The sequence below is a fragment of the Daphnia pulex genome, chromosome 12 (genome assembly GCF_021134715.1).
Source record: "Daphnia pulex isolate KAP4 chromosome 12, ASM2113471v1".
Classification (NCBI taxonomy): Eukaryota; Metazoa; Arthropoda; class Branchiopoda; order Diplostraca; family Daphniidae; genus Daphnia; species Daphnia pulex.
Genome location: NC_060028.1, coordinates 6305958 through 6328953, shown reverse-complemented (window position 1 = coordinate 6328953; position 22996 = coordinate 6305958). Strand labels below are relative to the sequence as shown.

The window sequence follows — 22996 nt, the reverse complement described above, 5'->3', positions numbered from 1 at the left end:
AAAAGGTAGGTAGAATAAAAAGGTAGAAAAATAGGTAGAATAAGGGTAGATTGCCAGTAGACGCAGGTCAAATGAGAGGGAGTTCCAAATACGAGAGGAAGTAACAGAAAAAGATTGGTTGCCATACATTTTGGAGCGTAAGTGAGGAGAATGAAGAAAATGTTGAGATGAAGAGCGGAGTTCTCGATAAGGGCGACGAATTGCTATTGCATCAATCAGGTACTGGGGCAACACCAATCAAACAACGAAACGCAAGGATAGCAATCTTGTTTGTGATCCGCTGTTTAATGGGGTATAAAACAACCGCAGGGGGATTTTAAACGTTTATTTGATTTCTCCTCTTCATCTTTTCACGTTCTTCTGTTTGTAGCAACTGATTGATGTGGTTCTTCCTATCTAGCCTTTGATTTCTCTTACGGTTCCTTAAGAGAGAGTTGGGCTATTTGGGGCAATTTTTTTCACTTACATCTCATTTTTTTGCTTTATCCAATTTCCAAATTGTTTTTTTCAATAATTTTTCCATCGTCTGCTATCCCTAGTATTTTTTTAATAAATTTTAGCGTCATTAGTTAACCCGCTGTAGCTCTTCGCAAATGCAAAAAAATAAAGTTTAAGTTACAAATTTGTGGGGTTATATGGTTCACGGGTGTGTAATCTGAACCATTCATTTTACCACTATAGGGGAAACCGGACCCATATCGGACAGTTCCGGTCCGCCCCCCATATCTCCCATTCCCTTACGCGAAAGAGAAAATTTTAAAATTTTAATTTAATAAATAAAATTTAATATAAAATTGAAAAATTCATAAAAATTAATTGAAAAAAAAATTGGCGGGATTAGATTTTCTGTCATTTATTTGTTATGAAAAATATTTGGGGGTATATTACCGTAAATTTACAAAAATTAAAATTAAAATTAATGATAAGAAACTAAATGCTTATCTTGTGTGGCAGTAGCAATACCACCATTAAGCTCCGTCTATTGGGTATCACCTTTCATGTACCAGTTCACCCCACGTTACCGTCACAAACATGCTATTATTACGTTTTTGAAGAAAAATATTATTTGTATGTATTATTAATTTGAAATGGTTAAACTATCACATGCTATTTAAATTTCCCATATGTTAATTCCGTTAACAACAAAAACAGTGAACTTTTTTTAAGAATTTTAGGGGACATTTTGTATTACCTTAATTATTAACTTACACAGAAACCAAACATGAATTTTTCTACAATAAAGTAGATACATACAAAGAATACCCTGTATGATTCTGAACTTTATAAAATCATATTAACGATTTAACGAACCGTTTCATTTTGTATGGCTTGCCGTATAACCCCAAACTATCCTACCAATAGAAAATCAGAAATAAACGATTTTTAAATACCAAAGGGAAAAATGAATATTACAATTGCTATTTTTAATTTGAAAGTACAAAAACATTTTTATACTAGTCCTTCGTTGTACTTTCGCTGTAATTTGAAATTCCCAGCTAAACTTTTGGTATACTGTACGCCGAATTGAGCTGATACATACATTAAAAATTGTTTTCCAACTCCAAATTGATGCCGAATAGATAGGGTCTTTGCATGAAATTTCGATTTGTTTAAAACATACCTGGTTAGAATCAGTTTTTTACGCTGATTCTCATGGTATTTTTTAAATATTTTTAAAATGACCTAACTATGTGTATTTCTAATTCAAAATTCAAATAAGCGCCTCCCATTTCAAAACGGGGTCTCAGCCATTTCTAGGGGCGGAGCTTAATTTCTGATGAATTTGTAGACGACGCTCACCAAAATCAACCTTTTCGTATTCCACGTTAAGGCCCTAAGGGCGAAAGAGGGTTGTAGTCAGCCGTAGGCAGTACGAAAAGGGTGATTTCGGTGAATTTGGTGAGCGTCGTCTACAAATTCATCAGAAATTAGGCTCTGCCCATGAAAAATGGCTGAGAGCCCGTTATGAAATGGGAGGTGCTTATTTGAACTTTGAATTAGAAATACACATAGTTAGGTTCATTTCAAAAATATTAAAAAAAATACCATGAGAATCAGCGTAAAAAACTGATTCTAACCAGGTAAGTTTTAAACAAATCGAAATTTCATGCAAAGACCCTACCCTATTGGGCAAAATTGACTTTACGATGGCACGTAACAGTCAGAGATAAGGAGATCGGTTACTCTATGTAAAATCCAGCAGTCGACGTTTTCCCCCCTCCTCCTCCCTAGCCGACGAATTCGACTGCCCTGCTCTTTTCGGCGAGCCCCGGAAGCTTTGCCTTACTTGGCGGTAGGAGCGGTCCTGAAGGGGGAGAACTACTGGGAAATGCTTCCGGAGCTTCGTCCCATTCTCCCTCTTCTCCCAGTTCTCGCTTCAAAAATTCTATTCGATTGGACTATTCGAACAAACTACCCTACCAGTTTAGTTTGTTTCTTTTACAATCCTGATAGTGGGTTTTTCCGTGTTTCTCTTGTTCTTCTTGTTCAAAATTATCAATTTAAGTCGGTTATAATGCAGTGAAGATTGGGGTTTAATTCATTATAATATCTAACATATGCGGGAAATGAAATCGAGACAAATCTGAAATTCTCATTCCCTTCGAATTCTGCTACAAATGTTTCGAAATTTGAAATAAGATTCCGAAAATATTGGATTTCTTTTCGTTATTGGCCGAGATATACGTATGTAGGTGAACGCTAATCGTTTCGTTAGGAACGATTTCCAAGCAATTTTACCCGATTTTACCAAACCCTGCCGTATGCGTTACTCTAGTATGTATTCCCTTGCCCCCTCGTCTCTTCCCTTCCTTTTTTTTGTCTCAAATAATATTGGTATCTTGTCTTTTTCAATAAAGATATGCGATAAATAAAGAATGGAGAGCGAAAGACTACAACAACGCAAACACAGATTTCAGCCTTTTTCATCGTATAAAAGAAAGGAACCATCAAACTTGAAAAATAGTTTATTTTTGGAAATAAATCATGAAATTAAATTGGTCTATTTAAAAATCTCGTCTTCTCTCACATAGAGGTAAGCTGGTAATAGGTCGGATTAAACAAAAAATATCCACGTAAGAAAATTTAAAAAAGACATGTCATCTGTAAATGTTATTGTGGGACGCACTTCGTAATATGCTGAAAGTATGCTTTTCTTCTGAATTCAAACAAAAGTGAAAGCAAAGATTTGTTGCACAATTTTGAATTTTCACGGCAACGATAAATTTTTTTAACATTCTTGATCAATCCGACGTGTTTATATTTTCTGGTTAAGGACGCTTCTTTGATATACATACAATTTTTGAAGCTAGATGAGTACTGTATAACTGTACTGTAAGTATTATGACTTTAATTTGGTGGCAACGTTTTTGCTGTTTTTTTTTTTCCAATTCCAGTCGTTAAAAGATCAAGGCGAAAAAACTTGGTACCACCATTACATAAAACTGTACTTTTTAAAGGATGAATTCAAGAGCTTTGTGAACGCTATGACGAGTTACTTTTTATACCATGAACCCCCTTGAGATGAACTCGGAGGGCGGAACGGAATCTAAAAGATTTTGTACACTGACTACATGGGAAAGGCTTATCTCCTGTATGAATACGTTGATGGGCATCGAGATCATGCTTACGATTGAAAGTTTTACGGCACACATTACATGCATGAGGTCGATCTCCGGTATGCGTCTTCTTATGACCAATAAGATTTGATTGATTTCTAAAAGCCTTGCCACAAACCTAATTGAAGAAAATATTTTACGTTAATTCAATTATTTTTAAATGCACAAAATAATTTATTCAGCGTACGTCACAAGCAAATGGGCGTTCATCTGTATGGGTTCTGAGGTGTTGTTCAAGTAGACTTCGTATAAGGAATGCCTTTCCACATCTTTCACATTGGTGAGGTTTATCATCAGCATGCAATCTCAGATGGGCTGTTAATGTTGCTATAGCAAATTCAGACAGTTTAGAAAATTCTTTAAGTAGATCAGTTTTAAAAATAACAAGTTTCTATTCACCTTTAACTGGATATGATTTTGAACAAAGTGGACATTTGAAAGGTCTTTCTCCTGTGTGCTTCAACATGTGATCATTAAGTTTGGATTGGCTTGAAAATACAGAAGAGCAGAGTTCACATGAAACTACAGTCTTCTTTTTGAAAATTGAGTCATCTTCCAGCAAAAGTTCAACTTCTGTGATTAGGTTGCCATCCAAAGATTCCTGAGTTTTCTCTGCCAGAATTTCCCCTGTTTTATGGTTCTGCCTCTGTTGCTGAGCTGGATGATGGAATGAACCATCAGCAGCATTGCAGGAATACATATTTTTATCAATAACAGGCACATTATCTGGTAAATCTGTTGGTGATGCTTCTGTTAGTTGTCTTGAAAGTGAGTCCTTTATATTACTATCCTCATCTGGTTTCTGTGAATGATATTAATACACAATGCAGTTATTTAAATTGTATTAACTCACTGTTTAGCAAACCTGAGATTCGTGGTCAGTGCAACCCTTTGCAATTTCTTCCAGGATTATTGCTGTATTTTCATCTGTACTGATTTGAAATTCGTAGACCAGTTGCTGAAAAACTTCGAATTCCTTTTCATTCAGTGATGTCTTACCGGTATATAAAAACCTTACAAGATTCTGTATATCCTTTCCACTTAAAACAATAATAAAATTACTTTGCTGCATTTATAACAAAATACAAAATATTTACTTGAAATCTGGCAGAATTATTGAAGCACCATGAAATGGATCCCAAGTCTCTGTAAGCACTAGTTTTAAGTAAGGTGAAACTATGGCTAACAAGGAAGAATGCGTCTTAACGATCAGACTGTCTTTGCATGACAATTCAACATCACAAAAATTCATGACGGAATTGTCGTAAATATCTTGTAATTCGGTTAGAAGGAATTCTCCCGGATCTTCATATCGAAGAAGCACTTCTTCTACTGGAGAATCCATGGGATGAAATTTGAAGAAAAAAAACAATAGTAATAAAAAAAAAACGAGAGAAATGTCAACCGTTCAAACAAATTCAACTGTCGTGATGCCTCAATACAAAATTCGTCTGTAAATGTTGAGTAAACACAAGATTCGACAAGGGTAAATACTGAACAGAGTCTATGGGAGTCGATTACATAAATTTGTTTATTACTTCTATTAATAATAGAAATAACTAAAGTATTTGTAAAATGTCTCAAAACAGCATCCTATCATGAAAAAAAATGTGGGTTTTCATTTTTGCGTTTATTTTGATTTCGGCCTCAGGGGAAAGCGGCGGCCAAGTCGCCAAGCAGGGCCTACGGGGGGAAGGAAGAGAGATTTTTGATACTAGCGCCAAGGCACCACAACGGAAGTTTTTTTTTAAATGGAGTTAGTTTCGAACGACCAGAGATAATAATAACAATAACATCTAACGTGAGAAACCAGAAATAATTACTTTTGACATTTTTCATAAAATATGTTGCCACTTTCGACATTTATTTCATGACTCGTGAATTCTAGCACCTAGCAGCATATTAGCTGGGTTGGTAGTAAATAAGTTTCATACTGTATCTACTTTGTAATTGAACGCTTGAGTATTGGAATGGACATTGTCGGGAAGCTCAAAACATAATTCTACTTTCCCTTTTTAAAATCGACAATATTGTCATAAAAATAATTGAAGTGACTATTTCTGTTTTTATTATTTTCGCCCGTTTACGAACATTTGATCATATTTGCACGGGACTTTTATTTTTTTTACGTGTTAACAAATCGGAAGTAGGACGCTATAAATGAGTTTCCTTTTTTGGCATCACTCCTATCAACTGAATTCCCGCTTGATTTTTTTTTTTTTTTTAAATACGAATTGGGTTGAGGTGTACGGTTTGGGTGTGACTGTGATCCGGATAATGCAACACATTTTTTTTCGTGAATTCTCTCGCCCGCCTCCCCTCGAATAGTTAAATACCTAACCGAATCTCGACGAAATGAAACTGTGAATGTAGAAGAATTCCCCGTTGTTAAGTTGTTAACCAATAGCAAGCGAATTAAATTTTTAGAAATCACTCCGAAGGTAATAACATTCTAATAGTACTAGTATTTACTATTAAGTAGCCTTTCGAATAAAAGTCTTTCAGGGATGATGGCGTGCCGCGTTCAAAATCGAAGTACAAGATGCGTAGCACAAAAAAAAGTAAAATTAAAATGGGATGTGGAGCACGAACTCGTAGCGATAGAGTCGGAGTGTAGAGACTAGCTAGCAGCTTAGGTCCTAAATTTAACTATCCTAGTACAGGCAGTCTCAAAAATAGGTTTTCCTTTGGATCAGTCGTGAGACACTGTTTGATGTGCACACATTTGCGGTCCGTATTTTGTAATATTGCGAGAGAAAACCTCTCTTTTTACGTTGTACAACGCAAACTTGCGATATGGCTGCAGCTTTGATAGCCTCTTGCCTGTTGATTGCAGCTTCCTGCCTATCATCCGAACTGTTACGCATCATCATTAATAAAAATGTCGAGACTCCCTTATCCAAACTTCTATGTCTGGAATTTATTGCTTCAGCCGAGCTTTGTGCCGTTTGTTTTGAGTTGATTGTGGGTAAACGAAATGTGCTAGCGGTCGTTCACAAAAATCATATAACTTAATTTTTTTGGTTCAAAAAGTTGCGGAGGAGTACGGAATTTGGATGTATGCCCTGGTTCTGTTTCTTCTTACTCTGTGGTGGGCAGCTCATTGGGGTGATGCGTCCGCTTGTCCTTATATTCATCTTGAAGCGTATCTCGATGGTTCTATCCATTTCAGTCAAGCTTTCCTTGCTTCTTTGGCAGAAATAGCCGGAGGATTAGCTATTTACAAGTACCTATTTCTTTTCTTCAATCCCCAAACTAAAATTCACATTTGTTGTGCATTTTTTTCTAATTATTATTTTAGATACGTACAATATACATGGGATTTAGAATTATCTGGCCACATAAATAGATCAGTCTGGGACTGCGACGCAGACCTACACGTAAAGATTCATTTTAAAGATTTCTTCAACAGGTATGTCTTCCCAATTTAACATCAGGTGACATAAATTGCAGGTTCCAGCATTTCAGGGAGCTTTGATCGAAGGTGTGGCAACTTTTCTGTGTCGAATTGTGTCAAAGCTTATCGCTGAGATTGAACCGCGGTTTGGAGGTGTTCTCGATGCATTTATTGGAACTTCTTTAGTTGTAGCAGGTAATATAAATTATTGGTAGTAATCTTAAGAAAATAATACAATATTTTTTTTTTAATTGAAATGAATTGTTGCAGCTTGTGACTATTCTGGTGGATATTTCAACCCAGTGTTGGCCACATCATTAAAGCTTAACTGTCGCGGTAATACTGTTGCAGAACACTTTGTCGTCTACTGGATTGGTTCGATTGCTGGATCAGTCGTTTCATGGCGGGTTTATCCTTTCATTAAAGAAAATCTATTTCCTAAACCATCGACAAATAAAAAAGACCAATAGAAAAAAAGCAATGTGTCTCCGGACTGGAAAAAAGTGTATTTAATAGATGAAAATTGACAGGAAACTAATAAGGAATTTTCAAAAATAAAAATAAAAAAGAAGTTTAAATCCCGAAATTACGACTTTTCGCTTTGGAACTCTTCCGTCAATAAATTATGTCATGGTCTCTCACATACCGTCAGACTTCTTCAGTAGTAATTACAGTCTCTTCAGTGATATGTTGTCCAACAACCGGCAAGACCAAGGTGACTAATTTGGCAGATTGACATTCATCGGTATTTGCAATGGACCTATAAAAAATTTTGTTTTTCAGAATTATTTTATAATCCTTAGAAAATAATAATATTGTAAAAATTACGGATGCTGTTTCATGTGTCTCCGCAACGCGTAGTTTGTGTTAAAGCGCTTATTGCAAAAATTACAAAGAAAAGCGCGGGGGTTTTGGTGTAAGTTTGCAATGTGCTTACGTTGAATCGAGCGCGTTTTGAATGACGCCCCGCAGATCTCACAAAGGAATGATCGTTCAGAAGAGTGGACCGTTTGGTGTTCTGTAAGATTGCGTTGAATACTGTAACCGTTAGTGTAGTTGTAAGGTTTAATGGAACGTAAAACTGGAGCAAAATTCATTAAATTTATTGTATAGAATTACTTCGCAAAGCGGAATCTGGCGGAATTGGTCCTTCTCTCCTCTTTTTCTTTCTCTAACATTTTTTATAAAGTCAAGGTGGAGCTTAAAACGATATGAGAAGAAGAGCGCAGTTAATTTGAGGCAGAAATACAATTTTGCGCCAGTTTTACGTTCCATAATGGCTTTAAGAAAAAAATACTCCTGTTAACTTCGTTACCATTTAAATGTGCTTTTGAATGACATTTCTTCAAACAACTTTTGACGAGGCACTGAAATGGAAATGAGCCATCTTTTTCCGGTGTCGAATGGAGTATGCTAAATAAATTTTTTACTTTTTTAACGTACGAAATAATTGGTTAATATTTAATGAAAGAAATACTTGTGTTGTTTCAATGCATCCGGTCTCTTGAATGCTTTTCCACACAAGTCACACAGGTACGGACGCCACTCACGATGAACATCACGGACGTGACGAACATAATGCATTTTCCTTGTTGTTCGATAGTCACACTAAGCCACAAAATAGAATCATTTCACAATAATAATGTTAACCAAACATTTGATATTTTACTTTTGTGCTATACCTGATTACAAATAAATAAATTGGGTCCACCTTTATTTTCTTCCGCAGAATGAATTTTCATATGTCGTTCATACAAGTAAAGACTCGTGGTTTTGTATGAACAAGCAGGGCAATTTCGAATAACTTGATCGGTACGCGAGGAAACAACCTATAAAATAAAAAAACAGTATTTAAGACATAAAATATTGCTGAAAGAATATAGCAGCTTTACTTTATGTTTCAAACGTTGATGTTTGATAAAAAGTTTTGCATTATCTGTACTGTAGCTACATGCAACAGTTGGGCACATAGTTGGTTTTGCACTGTGGGTAATCTGATGGTGTCTTAAATGGGTAAACCTTAAAGTGCTGAAATTACACTTGTCACAGTGGAAGATGGTTGAATTGGTTTCATGGAGATTCATATGCTTCTGATAATGACTTTCTCTTTGACTCTTAAAAGAGCAAAGAGAACATGAAAACTTAAATTCTTTCTTTTTAGCTTCTTGTTTTGATTTAGAATGCAAAACTTCTATGTTCAGACAATTCTCACTTCCTTCAACATCATTAAAGTCTGAAGAAATTTCATTCTCAAAGGATAGTTCCTCCAACTGTTGAATAGAACTGTTGGAATAGTTATTTGGTTCATCACTCACACCTGGAGTTTCAAGATTAATTTCAGTTCTGCCATCCTCTTCTTCATTTACCAAAATAAAATTGCTTAATGAATCCTTTACATAAATATGTAAACTAATAAAATTTTGAATGAATGAAATATAATTGCACTATCTTATTTGTTTACCTTGATAGATACCATTGCTTCTAAAGTTCCTACTATACATAGTTGTCCATCATTTTCTGATGCTCTGATTTCAAATCCTGACAAATGTTCAATAAAGTTCTGGAGTTCCTCCCGTGGAGGTAACCAGATGGTAAAATCACTATCAAAAGTAGCACAAACACTAGAAAATATTTTCTAAAAAGTAAAAACGAAGAACAAAAAATAAAATTAATACAATTTTCGGAGAAATTCTGGTGGTGCACAGTTGAAAATACTGAAACGATTAAATTACCATGATTAGTGTTTAATTGATGTTTTTGTCGATGCTTTTAGAAAATTTTCCAACAAAATTGAGTGATTTAATTATATTACTTTAACGAGTATGACACTTGGCTACTTTTTGATGCCATCACGATAACGTGTTAAAGAATTTCAAACAATCATGTGTTGTGAAATGTGATTTCTCTCTGTCTGTCGGGTGTGCCTAAAGTGAGGGATGTGGGATAGCACTCCCTAGAAATCTAGAATATGGGATACATCCGCATCCCGCACTCTGCAGATTTTAACCCGCAATTTAAGCATCTAACCCAGATGACTAAATTGCGGGATCACATAATCCTTTGGTAAAATATTTTTACATTATTCAAAAAATATTCATCATATTTTTGTACCATGTGATTAATAACTTTATGGATAGACGATAGACGAACTAGAGTAAAGTCGAGATCTTCTTTCGCATTTGATTCAATTTGAAACAAATCAAATTCCAATGGAAAAAACTAAAAAAGATGTCGCACTACGGCACAACCTCGGGCACAACCCCTTTAGTGGTCTTTATCTGTGCCAATTTCAAACGACAAATAATGAACTAAAATGTCGTTTTTCTATCAAAATATTATTTGAAATACAGTAAGTGTGTAAAAATCTAATAAATATGAATCAATTAAACATTTCGAGTTAAAAATTAACGAAAATGTTAAATTTTAAAATAACAATGGCTACTTAAACTTGCATAGCGCATTCAACTTATTCTTGTCTATATAAGTAGGTTGGAGGTTAGTAATAAATAGACTAATAAATAAATAAAAATATCTATGTTTCCAAATTCAAACCAACCGGACGGATCATCAACTAATAAAAATTCCAAAGACGAGGAATTAAGAAATGTAATAAAGAAAGCTGAAGAAGAAATGAAACGTCTTAAGGAAGACAAAACCTCCAAAAAGATATTTTTGTATCAAGGTAAAACATGGAATTATAACAACGGGACCTTGAATGATATACCAGGAGAAGAACTAGTCCTCGAACCGCGTTATTTATTCAAGTTTTTATGTACTGGTCGTATTTCCCCTCAAGCCAATATCGTTGAATTCAAAACCTACCATACTACATCAACTAGAAAAAAAAATGCATCCCGCATTTAATGTTTTCAAACTATTGGATGGAAGAAGATCTTTCTACGTTCCCGCCGAACGTCAAGTCAAAGGCGTTGTCGTCCAGTTCTCCAGCAACGAAAAATTTGTACTGAACAAACTCTCAGGTGTTCCCAGATGTGACGCAAAGGATTTGCACCTTCAGTGCACTAAAAAGGTTCGGCTAAGTGTTGAGCAGTTGATAAGGATCCTCACCGAAGAAGATTTTTTAGACAAGCCTTACTCGTTATCGACTAACAACAGCCAACAGTTCGTACAAAAATTAAACCATCTCGTTTCGATAGCGAATAGCGAAGTGAGTTAAACTGACTTTTGTTGATATGGCATTATAAGAGGTGGTTCATAATGGCTTCGGCTAACGAACGGCATCATTATTCTTGGAGGTGATGTAGTGCTTGTTTTCGCATGAATACACGATATTTCAGAACAGCCTGTTGTTGATAAAAGAAATAAAAACGGAAATAAATGTGGGATCATTTCAAAAATTGTAAAGACAATGTCTACTTTCCATTTTGTAAACCAATGTCAATCTCCTCGTAGACGTGACTTTCATCCTTTTCTTTCGCAGTGGCAGCGACCGAAATGTCCTTCTTTATTAGAGGATTAATACCTATTTCGTTTTCGATAATATTCCAAATCCAATATTTAGAATATTTATTTGAAAATTATGCAAAGTTACGATTTTTGAAAATATTTTTGATGCAAGTAGCATCATACACGAAAAATTATTGAAATATTAAGTTATATACAAGTGAATGCATAAAACATGCTTTACAATTGATCTTTTAAAAAATCCTATGCTTATTGCATTCTATTAAATGACATATATCATTGCTAGTAAAATAGATTAGAAAAGAATTGTGTCGAATTTCAAACATTCCGAAAGCTAAGCCCTGAAGGCCGAAAATAGAGGAAAAAAATCTTTTGTGAGGCCTGAGCGGGGAAGGAAATCCCTTTGAAGCTTTTTCAAAAAATTCTTAGACGGACAGTCTATCGATTTCTGACAATTTAGTTGTAGGGCGGTTACTTTTTACTTTTTTCAGTTTGCGCAAATTGATACACATAAACGGGACGAAGCGGGATCCATTTTCTTCCGATTGCTTTGCGGATCGCTGTTGGAACATGAGTGCGATCGATGACGTTGCGCCGGTATTCAATAAATCGAACCCACTCTTTCCAGAAAAACAGAGTTTTTAGGCCCTGAGATTTTTCTTGGTTATTTTCATTTTCAAATCCGTGCTGCTTGCTAGCGAAGCTCGAAAAAGGTTTTAGTTTTAACAAATTGTTAACATTCGTGGAAGAATCTGAAATTCTGTAGTTCCGTCTAATCCAAGTATCAATTTCATAGCAACCAGGATCTTAAAAATAAAAATATATAGTTTTTGATCGTGTTTTTATTAATTTAATTGATTTCGAACGCGAAATAAAACCTTCGTACACGGTACACCCCTCGAGACCACGTTGGTTTAAACATTTTCCTAAACCACAAAATGATAAAAATAATTATAAAAAACCTGATTATTTTCAAATTACAGTCATTCCTTACAATAGATAGTGTTTTTAAAATTAGATTATGGCAATAAAATTTGTTTGCATGAAATCATATTTGAACCACTATCCGGATGTCGTAGATATTGCTAACATTGGATACTTGATCTGGGAAAATCGAAAAAATTAAAAATGTTGGCAATAATAAATAAATTTATAAATAAATTTTCAAATAAATGATATTAAAAAAATTAATTTTCAATTAAATACAAAAATATGGATTCGAAGAGCGTTGGAAGACTTTCCCTATAGGAGGGATCTTGGCTCCCTATTCACTTCCAACGGGGCCCTAGTCTAGGCGTCTAACGTAGGTGTGATAAGAATTAACCACTCCTCGATCAGACGCTTGAATATCGGGTGCAGCGATGACTTACTCACTGATACCATCCATCAATTTGTTTAAATTCATAGTAAACAAGCCGACGCGCTAACCACTACACCGTGCGCGTTACATCTAAACAGTGATTTCTTGAAGGCAAGCTTTTGACTCGGCACTCGATTAATTTATTGTAATTTATCAATCAATTCCTTCAAAATTATTTTACTTTTTAAATATAGATCTACCTAAGGTTTCTTTTTAAAAAATAATAAAAGGATCATTCTAAAAAAATTATTTGAAATTCCCAATAGAATGTCGAGTCGTACATTCATCTCTAGATGGCATTCGTGTCGCATAGCACGTTCGAATTCGAAATTACCCGCCATTAAAACTTAGTCTGCTGTTTGTGCAACAGCAGATCGAACAGCACAAAATCACAATCACAATATCACATGTCACACAATCTGCTTCATGGTTTTCCCCTTTTCGGTCTAGATTTTTTGAAAATTGAATCAAATGAGTAGTGGCAAAGCGAAGAGTGGTACGTATTCTTAACTGTTAAAATGTTGCACATTGGCAATGTAACCGTAAATGTGATGTCTTCCTACCCTTTATTTTGTAGTACGACCTTCTCGCAAGATTTGAAAATGATGATTTTAAACTTACTGACTTCATCCAAAAGCAGGTAATAACTTTTACACTTTTAAAGTTATTCCTTAAACACAACCATGGTTTTATCTAGTAGAATAACAGGAACCAATGCACATACCATCACAATTGTTTTCCTCGCTACAACATAATTGTGAACAACATTGCATTTATGACATGAGCTTTAAAATCTTGAGATACTTGGTAGGTTATAATAAATATGCATGGAATTTGCATAGATTTCCTTAACTAATTAGTGATCACTGACAGATTGAAAATCAGCAAGTTGGAAAACAATTTTTGTGGAAAATGTTTGTAAATTTTCTACAGAAAGATTGTGCTTTTTTCCTGCCCTTGTTGTCGGAATTTTAAAATGTATTCCTCAAGCCGCTAAAAGTTCATCACAGTGAGTTGCTTCTATTTCACACAGTTCTCCTTTTAAACAAAGAAATGTATGATCAAGCTTACCAGGAAGCTTGCAATTTTACTGGTATTTGTTTCTTTTACTTTTTCTTCATTGAGATTAATATTAAGTATTAACAAATGATGAATTTTTATTTTTTTTTTAGCTAAGGAATCAGCATTTGAAACACATTTTTGTGAAACTGCTAAAGCTGCTTCATTGTCAGCTTTACTTAAATGGGATACAAGAACATTGTGGATTACCAGACTATGGATACTGGTGATGATTAGATGCTCCATGTAATTAAATACGGAGTCATTCCAACTGCTGTTTACAAAGAAACCCTTTGAGCTTTGTTTGCTGAACCCTACACTTACATTTTGATGAAGTTGAAATTACAAGAAGAAGCTGAAGCATTTCTTTAGAAGTATATTGTGATATACTTTGAAATAAAACATACATTGCTAATTAAAAAATTGTGATTTTGTCATAGGTATGTTGAAAAAGAGTCTAAACGAAATTTCGGAGTCTCTGGTGCCCTTCATGCCTTGAATATAATCAAGTTGCATATTCCAAAAGCCAGTCCAAATCTTACCATCTCCTTCCTTGAAATGATTGCAAAGAGAGATTTTGGAAATTCAAAGGTGTTTTTATTGAATGTCACATAAATATTTTAAAATTTCTTAAAGGAACCTCCCATTTTTTTCTTCCTTTTTTAGGTATTAGATCTATGTAAACACTACTTGCATACTCTTAATTCTGCGACTTGCAGTATCTCTGACAATGAATCCGACTTCGGTTCGGATGCAGTGCCCATTTCATTCGCCCCTGCACCCAACGGTGTGTGAACAAATGTCTAGAGTTGATTATGTGTATCCCAAAATGATGGCAACTTCAAAAATGGGGAAAAACCGATTACATCCGAACTGGCAAAATTCATCTAAATACGAGAAAGCTGTTAAAACTTGATATTAGCAATATGATAGCCAAGCGATATAAGAAGAGGAGGACAATGCGCGTCCAAAACAAAGCGCTCCGCATGACCCGTGCGTGAAGATCGGCTACAATATCAACTTGCTCTGTTAGATCTTTTGAATCACTGGATTCTTCCCTGGATGAATGGGAGCATGGCGACAACAACGTAATGACCGATGAGTCACTCTCGCAGGACGGTGGAAATGACAGCACTTCAAAATGGTGTGAACCAAATCCTTGTCAGCCGACTGTAAGTATGTTGGCGATAAAACCCGCTGGACAACGTTTGTCGAGCACGGAAGATGGGGATCATTCACCGTAGATGATGATGAAAGCGATGAGTGCACTCCTCCATCATCAGGTGATGAGCATTCGTATTCCGATGAACTTGATGACGAGTTCCAAGATAGTGATGAAGATAGCGATGGCGAAGGAGTTACGCCAGAAGTAATTTCTAACAATTATCCTGCATCAATACCTTGTAAGTTAATGCTTTTCTATAGTGTGGCAAAGTCAACTTTTTCATTGAATAATAACAATCTGTTTGTATTTATTATCTATAGCTTCTTATCCATCGGTATCACCAACTTCGTCTGTTTCCGGCTGTTTCACACCCGTCCTGCAGTTTTCTGATGTTCCGAATCCACCACGAGACGTTATCCCCAATGGAGATCACTGTCGTTTTGTGGAATTTGACAGTAAACATAAGATTTTATTATATAACATGTGCCGTTTCCTTTTTAATTTTTTTGTTGTTTTTGCAGGTTTTAGCGTTTGTAGCAACAGTATGAAAGGAGCAATTGATATTAGTGTCGCTCAAGCTATAAGAAAACTTGATATGGACATCCACGCGTCCACTTATCTAGCAGAGCCAGCCGAGATTGTGATACCCGAAGAAGCGTTGGTCCAATCACCTAACCGAAGTGCATCGAACTTTAACAATAGAAGTAATTCAACTACATCCATCTGCTTTCTAGGATTAAAATTTAATTTCTTGTGTGTCTGTTTCAAGGTTTTTCCCGGGATTTTGAGGTTTCAAGTCCAGACATGTTCGCATTTTTTTAGCGAAGACGAAGGTACACTAATCACATGTAGATTAGAATTTCAGATTATTTTTGTAGCTTGTTTGTTTAAATTTTAGACAAAGATATCTTCTGTGAAGTTCAAGAAGGCAATCGAAATAAAGATGACAACCACAGGGAGAAAATGAATTCAACGATTCACCAGGAAACATCTTCTCCTGTCGCATCTACGCCATATGTCGTCTCCACGCCTTTGGCCGTTTCTACTCCTATAACAGTAGGCACAAATAAAAACAAAATGAAAATCCTTAAGTCGAAAACCAAGCGACTACGAAACGCCTCCCAGAATAAAACAAATGAACAGTCCCATTCGAGTAAACGTTCTACACCAGGAAGGAAGAAAAAGAGCAAACACCGAGTTTCGAAATCGTACCGATGGGATATTTCGTTGGTGGATCGTGTGTTGAAAGAATCGCTGAAAGAGTCTCTGCTATCTCAAGATAAATCATCGTCAACTTCCAATTTCGCCCAGCTGCCAACAGTGGAGACTGAAACAGCCACGGAAGAAGAAGCGTGTAATCAGCCTGGTACCTACAATCATGGAATAGTAGAAGAAACTTTGCTCCCGATTGCTGGTCCTTCTACAGTGAAATCGAGTCCGCCCAAAGCCAAAAGGATGAGTTCCATACACTTGCCGTCTACTTCTGTATGGACATCTGATCTTGTCACCGCTCCATTAGCCGTTTCTTCTCCTAAAATCGTACGCAAGAGGAAAGAGGAGAAGAAAGTTGATGTCTAATCAAAAAAAGCGCGGTTAGAAAACGCTACCAAGAACGAAACCAACCAACAATCTGCCTCGGACAGCCGTTCATCCGTAAAAAAGAAGAAGAGTAAATCAGGAGTTTCCGAGTCTAGCGATTGGCAATTGGCATTGTTGGATCGTGTGCTAAAAGAGTCCCTGTTATCCGAAGATCAATCATCAACTTCTAATTCGAAACAGCCTACGACAAATGAAACTGGTCCACCTATCGCCGTTCCATCTACAAAGAAAAAAGGTCAAAATAAAACCAAAAAAGAAATCAAAATGCCGTCTGCTTCTGTTTCGACATCCGATCCCAATCCCATCGCTTCCAAAACGGTACGCAAGAAGAAAGAAGAGAAAAAAGTTGATGTCAAATCGAAAAAAAGTGCCTTTAGGAAACGCCACTCGGAACGAAACCAACCACCCATCAGCGTCGGACAGCCGTTCATCCAGAAGAAAGAAGAAGAGTGAACCCGGAGTCTCCGAATCGAGCGATTGGCAATTGGCATTGCTGGATCGTGTGTTAAAAGAGACCCTGACGTCCAAGGAGAAACCATCAACTTCTAAAAAATCGAAAAAGCCTTTGAAAGAAAAAAACTTTGCGACCTACTGCCGTTAATTCTTCCAAGAAAAAAAGTAAAACCAAAAAAGCGGCTGCCAAAGGACATTCGCTGGGTGATGCTAGCGCAGCTTTTGATGTTGAAAATGTGGGGATATCTTTGCAAATGAAACCAGGCGATTGTCAATCAAAACCTCGTCGTGTAACTACCAGAAAATGCCATGTTCGAGAGAGAGATCCTGATTACCTATCGGCGTCTGAAGGTGAAGCTGCCTAGACTTTGGAATCCTTGTCTCGTGTAATTAAGGCAAAGCCAATCTCATTGTTTAAACTCATTCATCTCCCGAAGAGAATGTAAATTATTCTACACCTGTAAGCTTATTATCGGAAGTGAGAAAGCGTATCGTGTGTACCCGGAAATCGTGGAAACACTCAACTCCGCCCTTGAAAAAGGTGAAGTTAATTCGCCTCATTCCACGGATTTACTTATTATTTTAGTGATCCGTTCTATGTATAGCGTGATTCTTGATCCAGAAATAAAAATGTCGCTCAAATTATAGTTTTATTTGACCTTTTTTACCTCAGTTCATCACGGTTAATGCATTACTAAGAATTTGTGTTGGTTTTCCGGATTGTTCATAGATGGCCGTTACTTTCCATTTTGATCTGCTTAATTTCTTACGGATCAAAGCAACATTTCGAGGTACAATTATTTAATATAGAAATATTTAGCGCATTAAAGTAGATTATGGAGATGCATTTTTAAGAAAATTTTTTGAATTCTGTTCTTAATGCGTTGTATAGTCGCTTCGTTAACTCCTTTTTGCCGGTAATGTTATATGTTTCACATCTGTGTGACCTATATGAAAACGATAGCCTCCAAAGCGTTAAAGACTGGGTAGAAATCTCTTGGGCTTTCTTCAGCAATGATGCTCTCACAGGTAAGTTGTAGCAACCAGAGAAATGAAGGCAACGAGGCGGAGAGCAAGTTCCAGTCGACAAAAGCCACCAATTTCAGACGGAGTGCGCTCAACCAGTAACCGTACGATGGGTCATGTAAAAGCAGACTACAGGTCGCGATTGACTAATATCGTAGAATTCAACAAGCTCTTCGGCGTCGTCAGATGAGGTGGAAACAGGTATTACTTCTGACTCCACTGTTACTATTTTCCAGCCGTAACGATCCATTTGACTTGAAGATTTCAAAATCCCACAACATGAAGTGATCAAAGGCATGACGAATTTTCTCTCCTGTAATGCGGGGCCCTTGTGAATATTTAAGCGATGTGGTGGATTCGCCTTCTTTAGAGCAGCTTCCAACAGCTTGGGCTTTCTGGAAAAAACCGGAAAAAACTAAAAACGAAGTTAAAAATTCTTGCTTGAGTTGTCCATAATCCGAGGGTTCGAATCGGTCGAAAAGCTGATCAGCCAAGCCCTGAAGGCCGAAAGTAGAGGAACGAAATCTTGGTATTCTTTTTGGAGGCGCGAGCGAGGAAGGAAATCTTTTCGAAGCTTTTCAAAAACTTCTAAGATGGACAGTCTATCGATATCTGACAGTTCAGATGTAGGACAGTTATAATGATAAAATCCTTCCGTTTTTGCAAATTGATATACATAAGCGGGATCCATTTTCTTCCATTTGATTTCATCATATTTTTGTACCATGTTTTTAGACAAGCCTTACTCGTTATTGACTAACAACGTCAACAGCCAACAGTTCGTACAAAAATCAAACCATCTCGTGTCAAAGGCGAAATGTTAAATTTACCATAAGAAAAAAAGATGAATTTGAATATCATGATTAAAAGGCCGTAAGAAGATGACTAGAGATAATGCAAGAAGATAGCTAGAAGAAAATGACCTGGACATCGATGACCGGAATGAGATGACCCCAAAAGTAAAATCAGGAGAAGATGACTACTAATTAGTAAATGACCAAAAGAAGATGAACAGAAGAAAATGAAGAAAATTACTAGTACTATAGTAGTGACTATTGATAAAAACACGATAAATTTCCTCCGTAAACAAATTTACTCGGCAACCAATGTTAACAGAAAATAAATAATTGACATCAAACGTTCCCCTAAATTTACTACTCTTCAGAATCGGGCTCGGGGCTTATATAGATGCCACTAAGGGAAGCACTGTCATCACCTAGATAATCGACAACAGAAAAATACCATATACAATCGCTGAAACGAAAGAATCTCAGGGCTGATCTCACCAGATTCGCTAGATTGCGGAAAGTAGGAGGGCGTTGAAAAAATGGATCCGCTGTTTCTTTCAAACAAAAAATATTTGTAAAAATTAGTTTCTCTTCCATTGCGTCAAAAAAGGGCGACATGAAACCTGCAACTGAAACAAGGACATGCCCGTCCATGTGATGGGTCTCGCAGAGGCTGATGAACACGGGAGGGCAACTGAGATCCCGAAACCAGAACTGATGTGGAGGACGGCTCAGGAGGTGACTTTTGTTGATATGGCATTATACGAGGTGGTTCATAATGGCTTCGGCTAACGAACGGCATAATTATTCTTGGAGGTGATGTGGTGCTTGTTTTCGCATGAATACACGATATTTCAGAACAGCCTGTTGTTGATAAAAGAAATAAAAACGGAAATAAATGTGGGATCCTTTCAAAAATTGTAAAGACAATTTGTGTACTTTCCATTTTGTAAACCAATGTCAATTTCCTCGTAGACGTGACTTTCATCCTTTTCTTTCGCATTGGCAGCGACCGAAATGTCCTTCTTTGTTAGAGGATTAATACCTATTTCGTTTTCGATAATATTCCAAATCCAATATTTAGAATATTTATTTGAAAATTATGCAAAGTTACGATTTTTGAAAATATTTTTGATGCAAGTAGCATCATACACGAAAAAGTATTGAAATATTAATTTATATACAAGTGAATGCATAAAACATGCTTTACAATTGATCTTATGAAAAATCCTATGCTTATTACATTCTATTAAATGACATATTGCTAGTAAAATAGATTAGAAAAGAATTGTGTCGAATTTCAATGAAAGTAAACATACTTTGCATGGATATAAAATCAACAGATGACGAACGAGGGTGATTTGACGAATGCCATTTCTCCAGTCGACGAGTTTGTTCCAAGTGACGAGAATCGCAAACCTGGACAGGAACTTTCACCCCATTCCTTGAGCGACGATATATGGACTCTATTTGCTGTTCTTCTAACCCCGGAATGCGACTAAATGGCGTCACAGATGACGATAAAATAGCTGTTGGTCTAGGGGATCTTGCTAAACTCGGGTGGTCTTCATTTGTTGGAGAGTTGTTTCCCCAGTAGCTTAAACAAAAATGCAGACAGAACTTGCGTAAGTTTCCTTTCCTTAAATATAAAATCGATTTAAATTATGACTGATTGGATTACTTTGAATTTACGCGCCTCACCAAACCCAAAGGAATAATGCGGTTATAACGGAAAACAGTATTGCGCAGCCAATCAGTACCCAGCGAACAACAGCAATATGATTTGACAACTGGACTGCAAGTAAATCAAACAGACAACATTAATCTCAGTTTGCTGAATAATAAGTACTAAACAACAGATTCATGCTGAAAACATTTGCAGTTCTACCAGAAGTAGGCCGGAAATGTAGTCATTAAAACTGCGTCGTATTTAGTAAACCAAAAAATTTACCTGCAGATACAAGGGAACATTCAGCTAAAAAGCCTTTTTTAGTGATGGCTTCCATCTTAAATGAATTCGCAGTAAATCGAATCAGAATACGATTTGAAAATATTGTTAGATTTCCTATTTAAAATTAAATATTTAAAATACAGTAAGATCCCGGAAGATGATTTAAAATATTTAAATGCGAGCTTACCTGGGCTGTAGCGGCCACAGAAACGCCCATCCAAAGCCATTTTGTTGATATCTTCGTGGTATGACATGACGTCAAGCGATCCCGATCGACAGGAGACATCATTTACTGACTAGCCATATTTCTTACATTACATACTTTCCAAACCAAATGTAATTGTAAATATTAAAAACGAAAATACAACCTCGTCATAGACAGGGCTAGGCAACTCGAACTGTTGAAACCTGATGAGCAACTTAAAGGGTTAAAAATGTTCCATTTTTTAAAGCGACGTTGTTTATCATGCAATTAAATGGTTCTTAAAAATAAATGGCAAGCTTACATTATTTTCCGGTATCGACGTGATGTTCCACTCACACACTACAAGTGGAATATAAACAGGGAAGCCAGGAGAGGCTAACGTTATTCGAGTTTCCTCTGTCATCAAGTACGAGCGTGAACAATCTTATTGAGGAAAATTTATGTCAAAAACATTTCACATCGAGTATTTAATTTCTATCAACTCACCACCGCATTCGATCGCCAGAATATGACTACATGAAGGCACAATAGGGCGCTGCCATTGACAATGGTCCACGAACTGTTCGTCTCCTCGACAATAAGCACTAAGACCGGTAGAGTTTAAATGCAGACCTACTGCTTCTTTGCTAATGCCAAACCATCTGAAATACAATTTATCATAATTATGCATAGCAACAACGAATTAATATCACATAAGCAAAATTCGAAAAAGAAAGTTTTTCAAAATCTTTTCAGAAATTATGATCCTTGCACCAATTAGAATATAGAACAACAAAACAAAAAGGCTATTAAAGCAGAATATTAATTTACTTCATAAAAATTACTGCTGGTCAGACTGACAAGCAGCTGAATAAATGCAAATGAGGCAAGGATAACAAAATGGATTAAATAAAGCACTGGTTATGTTATTCAGATCCATTTTGCTATGCTGTTGTTTCAATTGGATGAAAAGGAAACATAAGTAAAGCTATATAAAATAATTACTTGGTCACTGTCATGAACCCTAGTTGTCGGCATATAACATGAGCTAGCCTTACTACTCCAGCCTTTTGGTTAGGTGATTGATTGTAGCAAATTGGTAAAGTAGGGGGGGAATTGTGGGGAATTCCCACATGGTTTATCCATGGGACAATCATGGGACCATCTTCTGTGGGTTGTGTTTGAAAACTAAGATGGAATGAGCTCTGTTTGGCCAAATCATTATCTTCTTCGCCAGTATTATTATCATATTGTTCAATCTGTGATTCCTATGAGAAGAAAAAAGAGAAAATACAAACCATCACACAAAAAGTCAATAAAAAGACATGGCAGCTTGTTAAGGCTATATTAATAAAGCTGAAAATATCTTCGTAATGTCAGTTAAAAACCGGAAAATTTACAAAAATAGTTAGTCGTGAACGAAATATGAACCATAAAAACCTTCAGAAAACGTATATCCTCTGACACTACAACCAATTGAACTCGATGTATTGCTGCTGCAACTGCAATACATATGGCCCAATTTAGCACCATATTGTAGAAAACACTTTATCTAATCAATCGAATAAAGTTTTATTCGAAAGTATTTTGCTATGCTAACTTATTCCAAATTCAAACGTTCAAACTTACGTGAGCAGACAGATATTTAAAGTAAATACAGTCGTATCGCCATCTATCAATGGACAGGAAATTTAGTAAATTTTTTATTTTCATAGATTTTGGCGGTAGTTTCAAATATCACTGATAGGCTACGTACCAATCAAGTCAAAGAAAACATGTACAATAGCGAAAAATTATCTTATACTCTATCGGAGATGGTAAAAAAATGAATTGCTATTATGGCTAATTGACTACCGTTTCGTACCCTGTCTTTTCTAGCCGGTATAGACAGATAGTTAATGTATTCACACTTAAGAAACACTGTCTTTTTTTTTCATTAATTTTATAATCATTTGTGAAATAATCATGTTAA

The 22996-nt window shown here is 36.1% G+C and overlaps 4 protein-coding genes and 1 long non-coding RNA gene across 11 annotated transcripts; 2 read left to right on the top strand and 3 right to left on the bottom strand.

Annotated features, from left to right (window-relative positions):
- Positions 1-2950: 2950 nt before the first annotated feature.
- On the bottom strand, positions 2951-5094 carry LOC124209840 (zinc finger protein 268-like). The gene is made up of 5 exons (XM_046608059.1): positions 4715-5094; positions 4483-4657; positions 4017-4419; positions 3805-3944; positions 2951-3735 (listed from the first exon to the last, which is right to left on the bottom strand). The coding sequence occupies exons 1-5, from the start codon at positions 4960-4962 to the stop codon at positions 3484-3486; spliced, it is 1218 nt and encodes a 405-aa protein (XP_046464015.1). The 5' UTR covers positions 4963-5094; the 3' UTR covers positions 2951-3483.
- A 1198-nt stretch (positions 5095-6292) lies between these two features.
- LOC124209841 (aquaporin-11-like) lies at positions 6293-7655 on the top strand. The gene is made up of 5 exons (XM_046608060.1): positions 6293-6585; positions 6651-6843; positions 6919-6997; positions 7071-7209; positions 7285-7655. The coding sequence occupies exons 1-5, from the start codon at positions 6414-6416 to the stop codon at positions 7482-7484; spliced, it is 783 nt and encodes a 260-aa protein (XP_046464016.1). The 5' UTR covers positions 6293-6413; the 3' UTR covers positions 7485-7655.
- Positions 7500-9949, bottom strand: LOC124209839 (zinc finger protein 624-like). Of its 4 annotated transcripts, none has more exons than XM_046608056.1 (8): positions 9747-9949; positions 9476-9649; positions 8907-9404; positions 8697-8843; positions 8492-8622; positions 8330-8427; positions 7843-8052; positions 7500-7774 (listed from the first exon to the last, which is right to left on the bottom strand). In XM_046608056.1, the coding sequence occupies exons 1-7, from the start codon at positions 9747-9749 to the stop codon at positions 7853-7855; spliced, it is 1251 nt and encodes a 416-aa protein (XP_046464012.1). In that variant the 5' UTR covers positions 9750-9949; the 3' UTR covers positions 7500-7774; positions 7843-7852. The 4 variants fall into 4 exon arrangements, with proteins under 4 accessions (XP_046464012.1, XP_046464011.1, XP_046464013.1 ...); XM_046608055.1 differs by having other exon boundaries at positions 7843-8032; positions 9747-9948; XM_046608057.1 differs by lacking the exon at positions 9747-9949 and having other exon boundaries at positions 7843-8032; positions 8907-9331.
- A 1223-nt stretch (positions 9950-11172) lies between these two features.
- Positions 11173-22653, bottom strand: LOC124209837. Of its 3 annotated transcripts, none has more exons than XM_046608051.1 (13): positions 22465-22653; positions 22030-22292; positions 21532-21686; positions 21347-21468; positions 21209-21259; positions 21028-21136; positions 20841-20954; positions 20591-20684; positions 20209-20528; positions 19833-19934; positions 19513-19753; positions 19388-19443; positions 19176-19317 (listed from the first exon to the last, which is right to left on the bottom strand). In XM_046608051.1, the coding sequence occupies exons 1-13, from the start codon at positions 22555-22557 to the stop codon at positions 19256-19258; spliced, it is 1782 nt and encodes a 593-aa protein (XP_046464007.1). In that variant the 5' UTR covers positions 22558-22653; the 3' UTR covers positions 19176-19255. The 3 variants fall into 3 exon arrangements, with proteins under 3 accessions (XP_046464009.1, XP_046464007.1, XP_046464008.1); XM_046608052.1 differs by having other exon boundaries at positions 19388-19437; XM_046608053.1 differs by lacking the exons at positions 19176-19317; positions 19388-19443; positions 19513-19753; positions 19833-19934 and adding exons at positions 11173-11318; positions 11396-11497.
- On the top strand, positions 12860-15039 carry LOC124209838. 2 transcript variants are annotated; one of them, XR_006881085.1, is made up of 8 exons: positions 12860-12944; positions 13066-13295; positions 13377-13439; positions 13497-13606; positions 13673-13808; positions 13972-14232; positions 14299-14449; positions 14525-15039. It is a non-coding gene; the product is annotated as an uncharacterized LOC124209838 (long non-coding RNA). The 2 variants fall into 2 exon arrangements; XR_006881084.1 differs by having other exon boundaries at positions 13673-13892.
- Positions 22654-22996: the final 343 nt, after the last annotated feature.

Coding starts and splice junctions, on each gene's coding strand:
- LOC124209840 (XM_046608059.1), bottom strand. CDS start 4,962: ATGGATTCTCCAGTAGAAGAAGTGCTTCTTCGATATGAAGATCCGGGA. Junction 4,658..4,714: donor ATAATTCTGCCAGATTTCAA/GTAAATATTTTG, acceptor TATTGTTTTAAG/TGGAAAGGATATACAGAATC. Junction 3,736..3,804: donor AACGCCCATTTGCTTGTGAC/GTACGCTGAATA, acceptor TTCTTCAATTAG/GTTTGTGGCAAGGCTTTTAG.
- LOC124209841 (XM_046608060.1), top strand. CDS start 6,414: ATGGCTGCAGCTTTGATAGCCTCTTGCCTGTTGATTGCAGCTTCCTGC. Junction 6,586..6,650: donor TTGTTTTGAGTTGATTGTGG/GTAAACGAAATG, acceptor TGGTTCAAAAAG/TTGCGGAGGAGTACGGAATT. Junction 6,998..7,070: donor ACTGCGACGCAGACCTACAC/GTAAAGATTCAT, acceptor CATAAATTGCAG/GTTCCAGCATTTCAGGGAGC.
- LOC124209839 (XM_046608055.1), bottom strand. Junction 8,033..8,329: donor TTCAAAAGCACATTTAAATG/GTAACGAAGTTA, acceptor GCAATCTTACAG/AACACCAAACGGTCCACTCT. Junction 7,775..7,842: donor AGACACATGAAACAGCATCC/GTAATTTTTACA, acceptor AATTTTTTATAG/GTCCATTGCAAATACCGATG.
- LOC124209837 (XM_046608051.1), bottom strand. CDS start 22,557: ATGGTGCTAAATTGGGCCATATGTATTGCAGTTGCAGCAGCAATACAT. Junction 22,293..22,464: donor AGGATATACGTTTTCTGAAG/GTTTTTATGGTT, acceptor TTCTTCTCATAG/GAATCACAGATTGAACAATA. Junction 19,754..19,832: donor TGACATTGGTTTACAAAATG/GAAAGTACACAA, acceptor TATCAACAACAG/GCTGTTCTGAAATATCGTGT.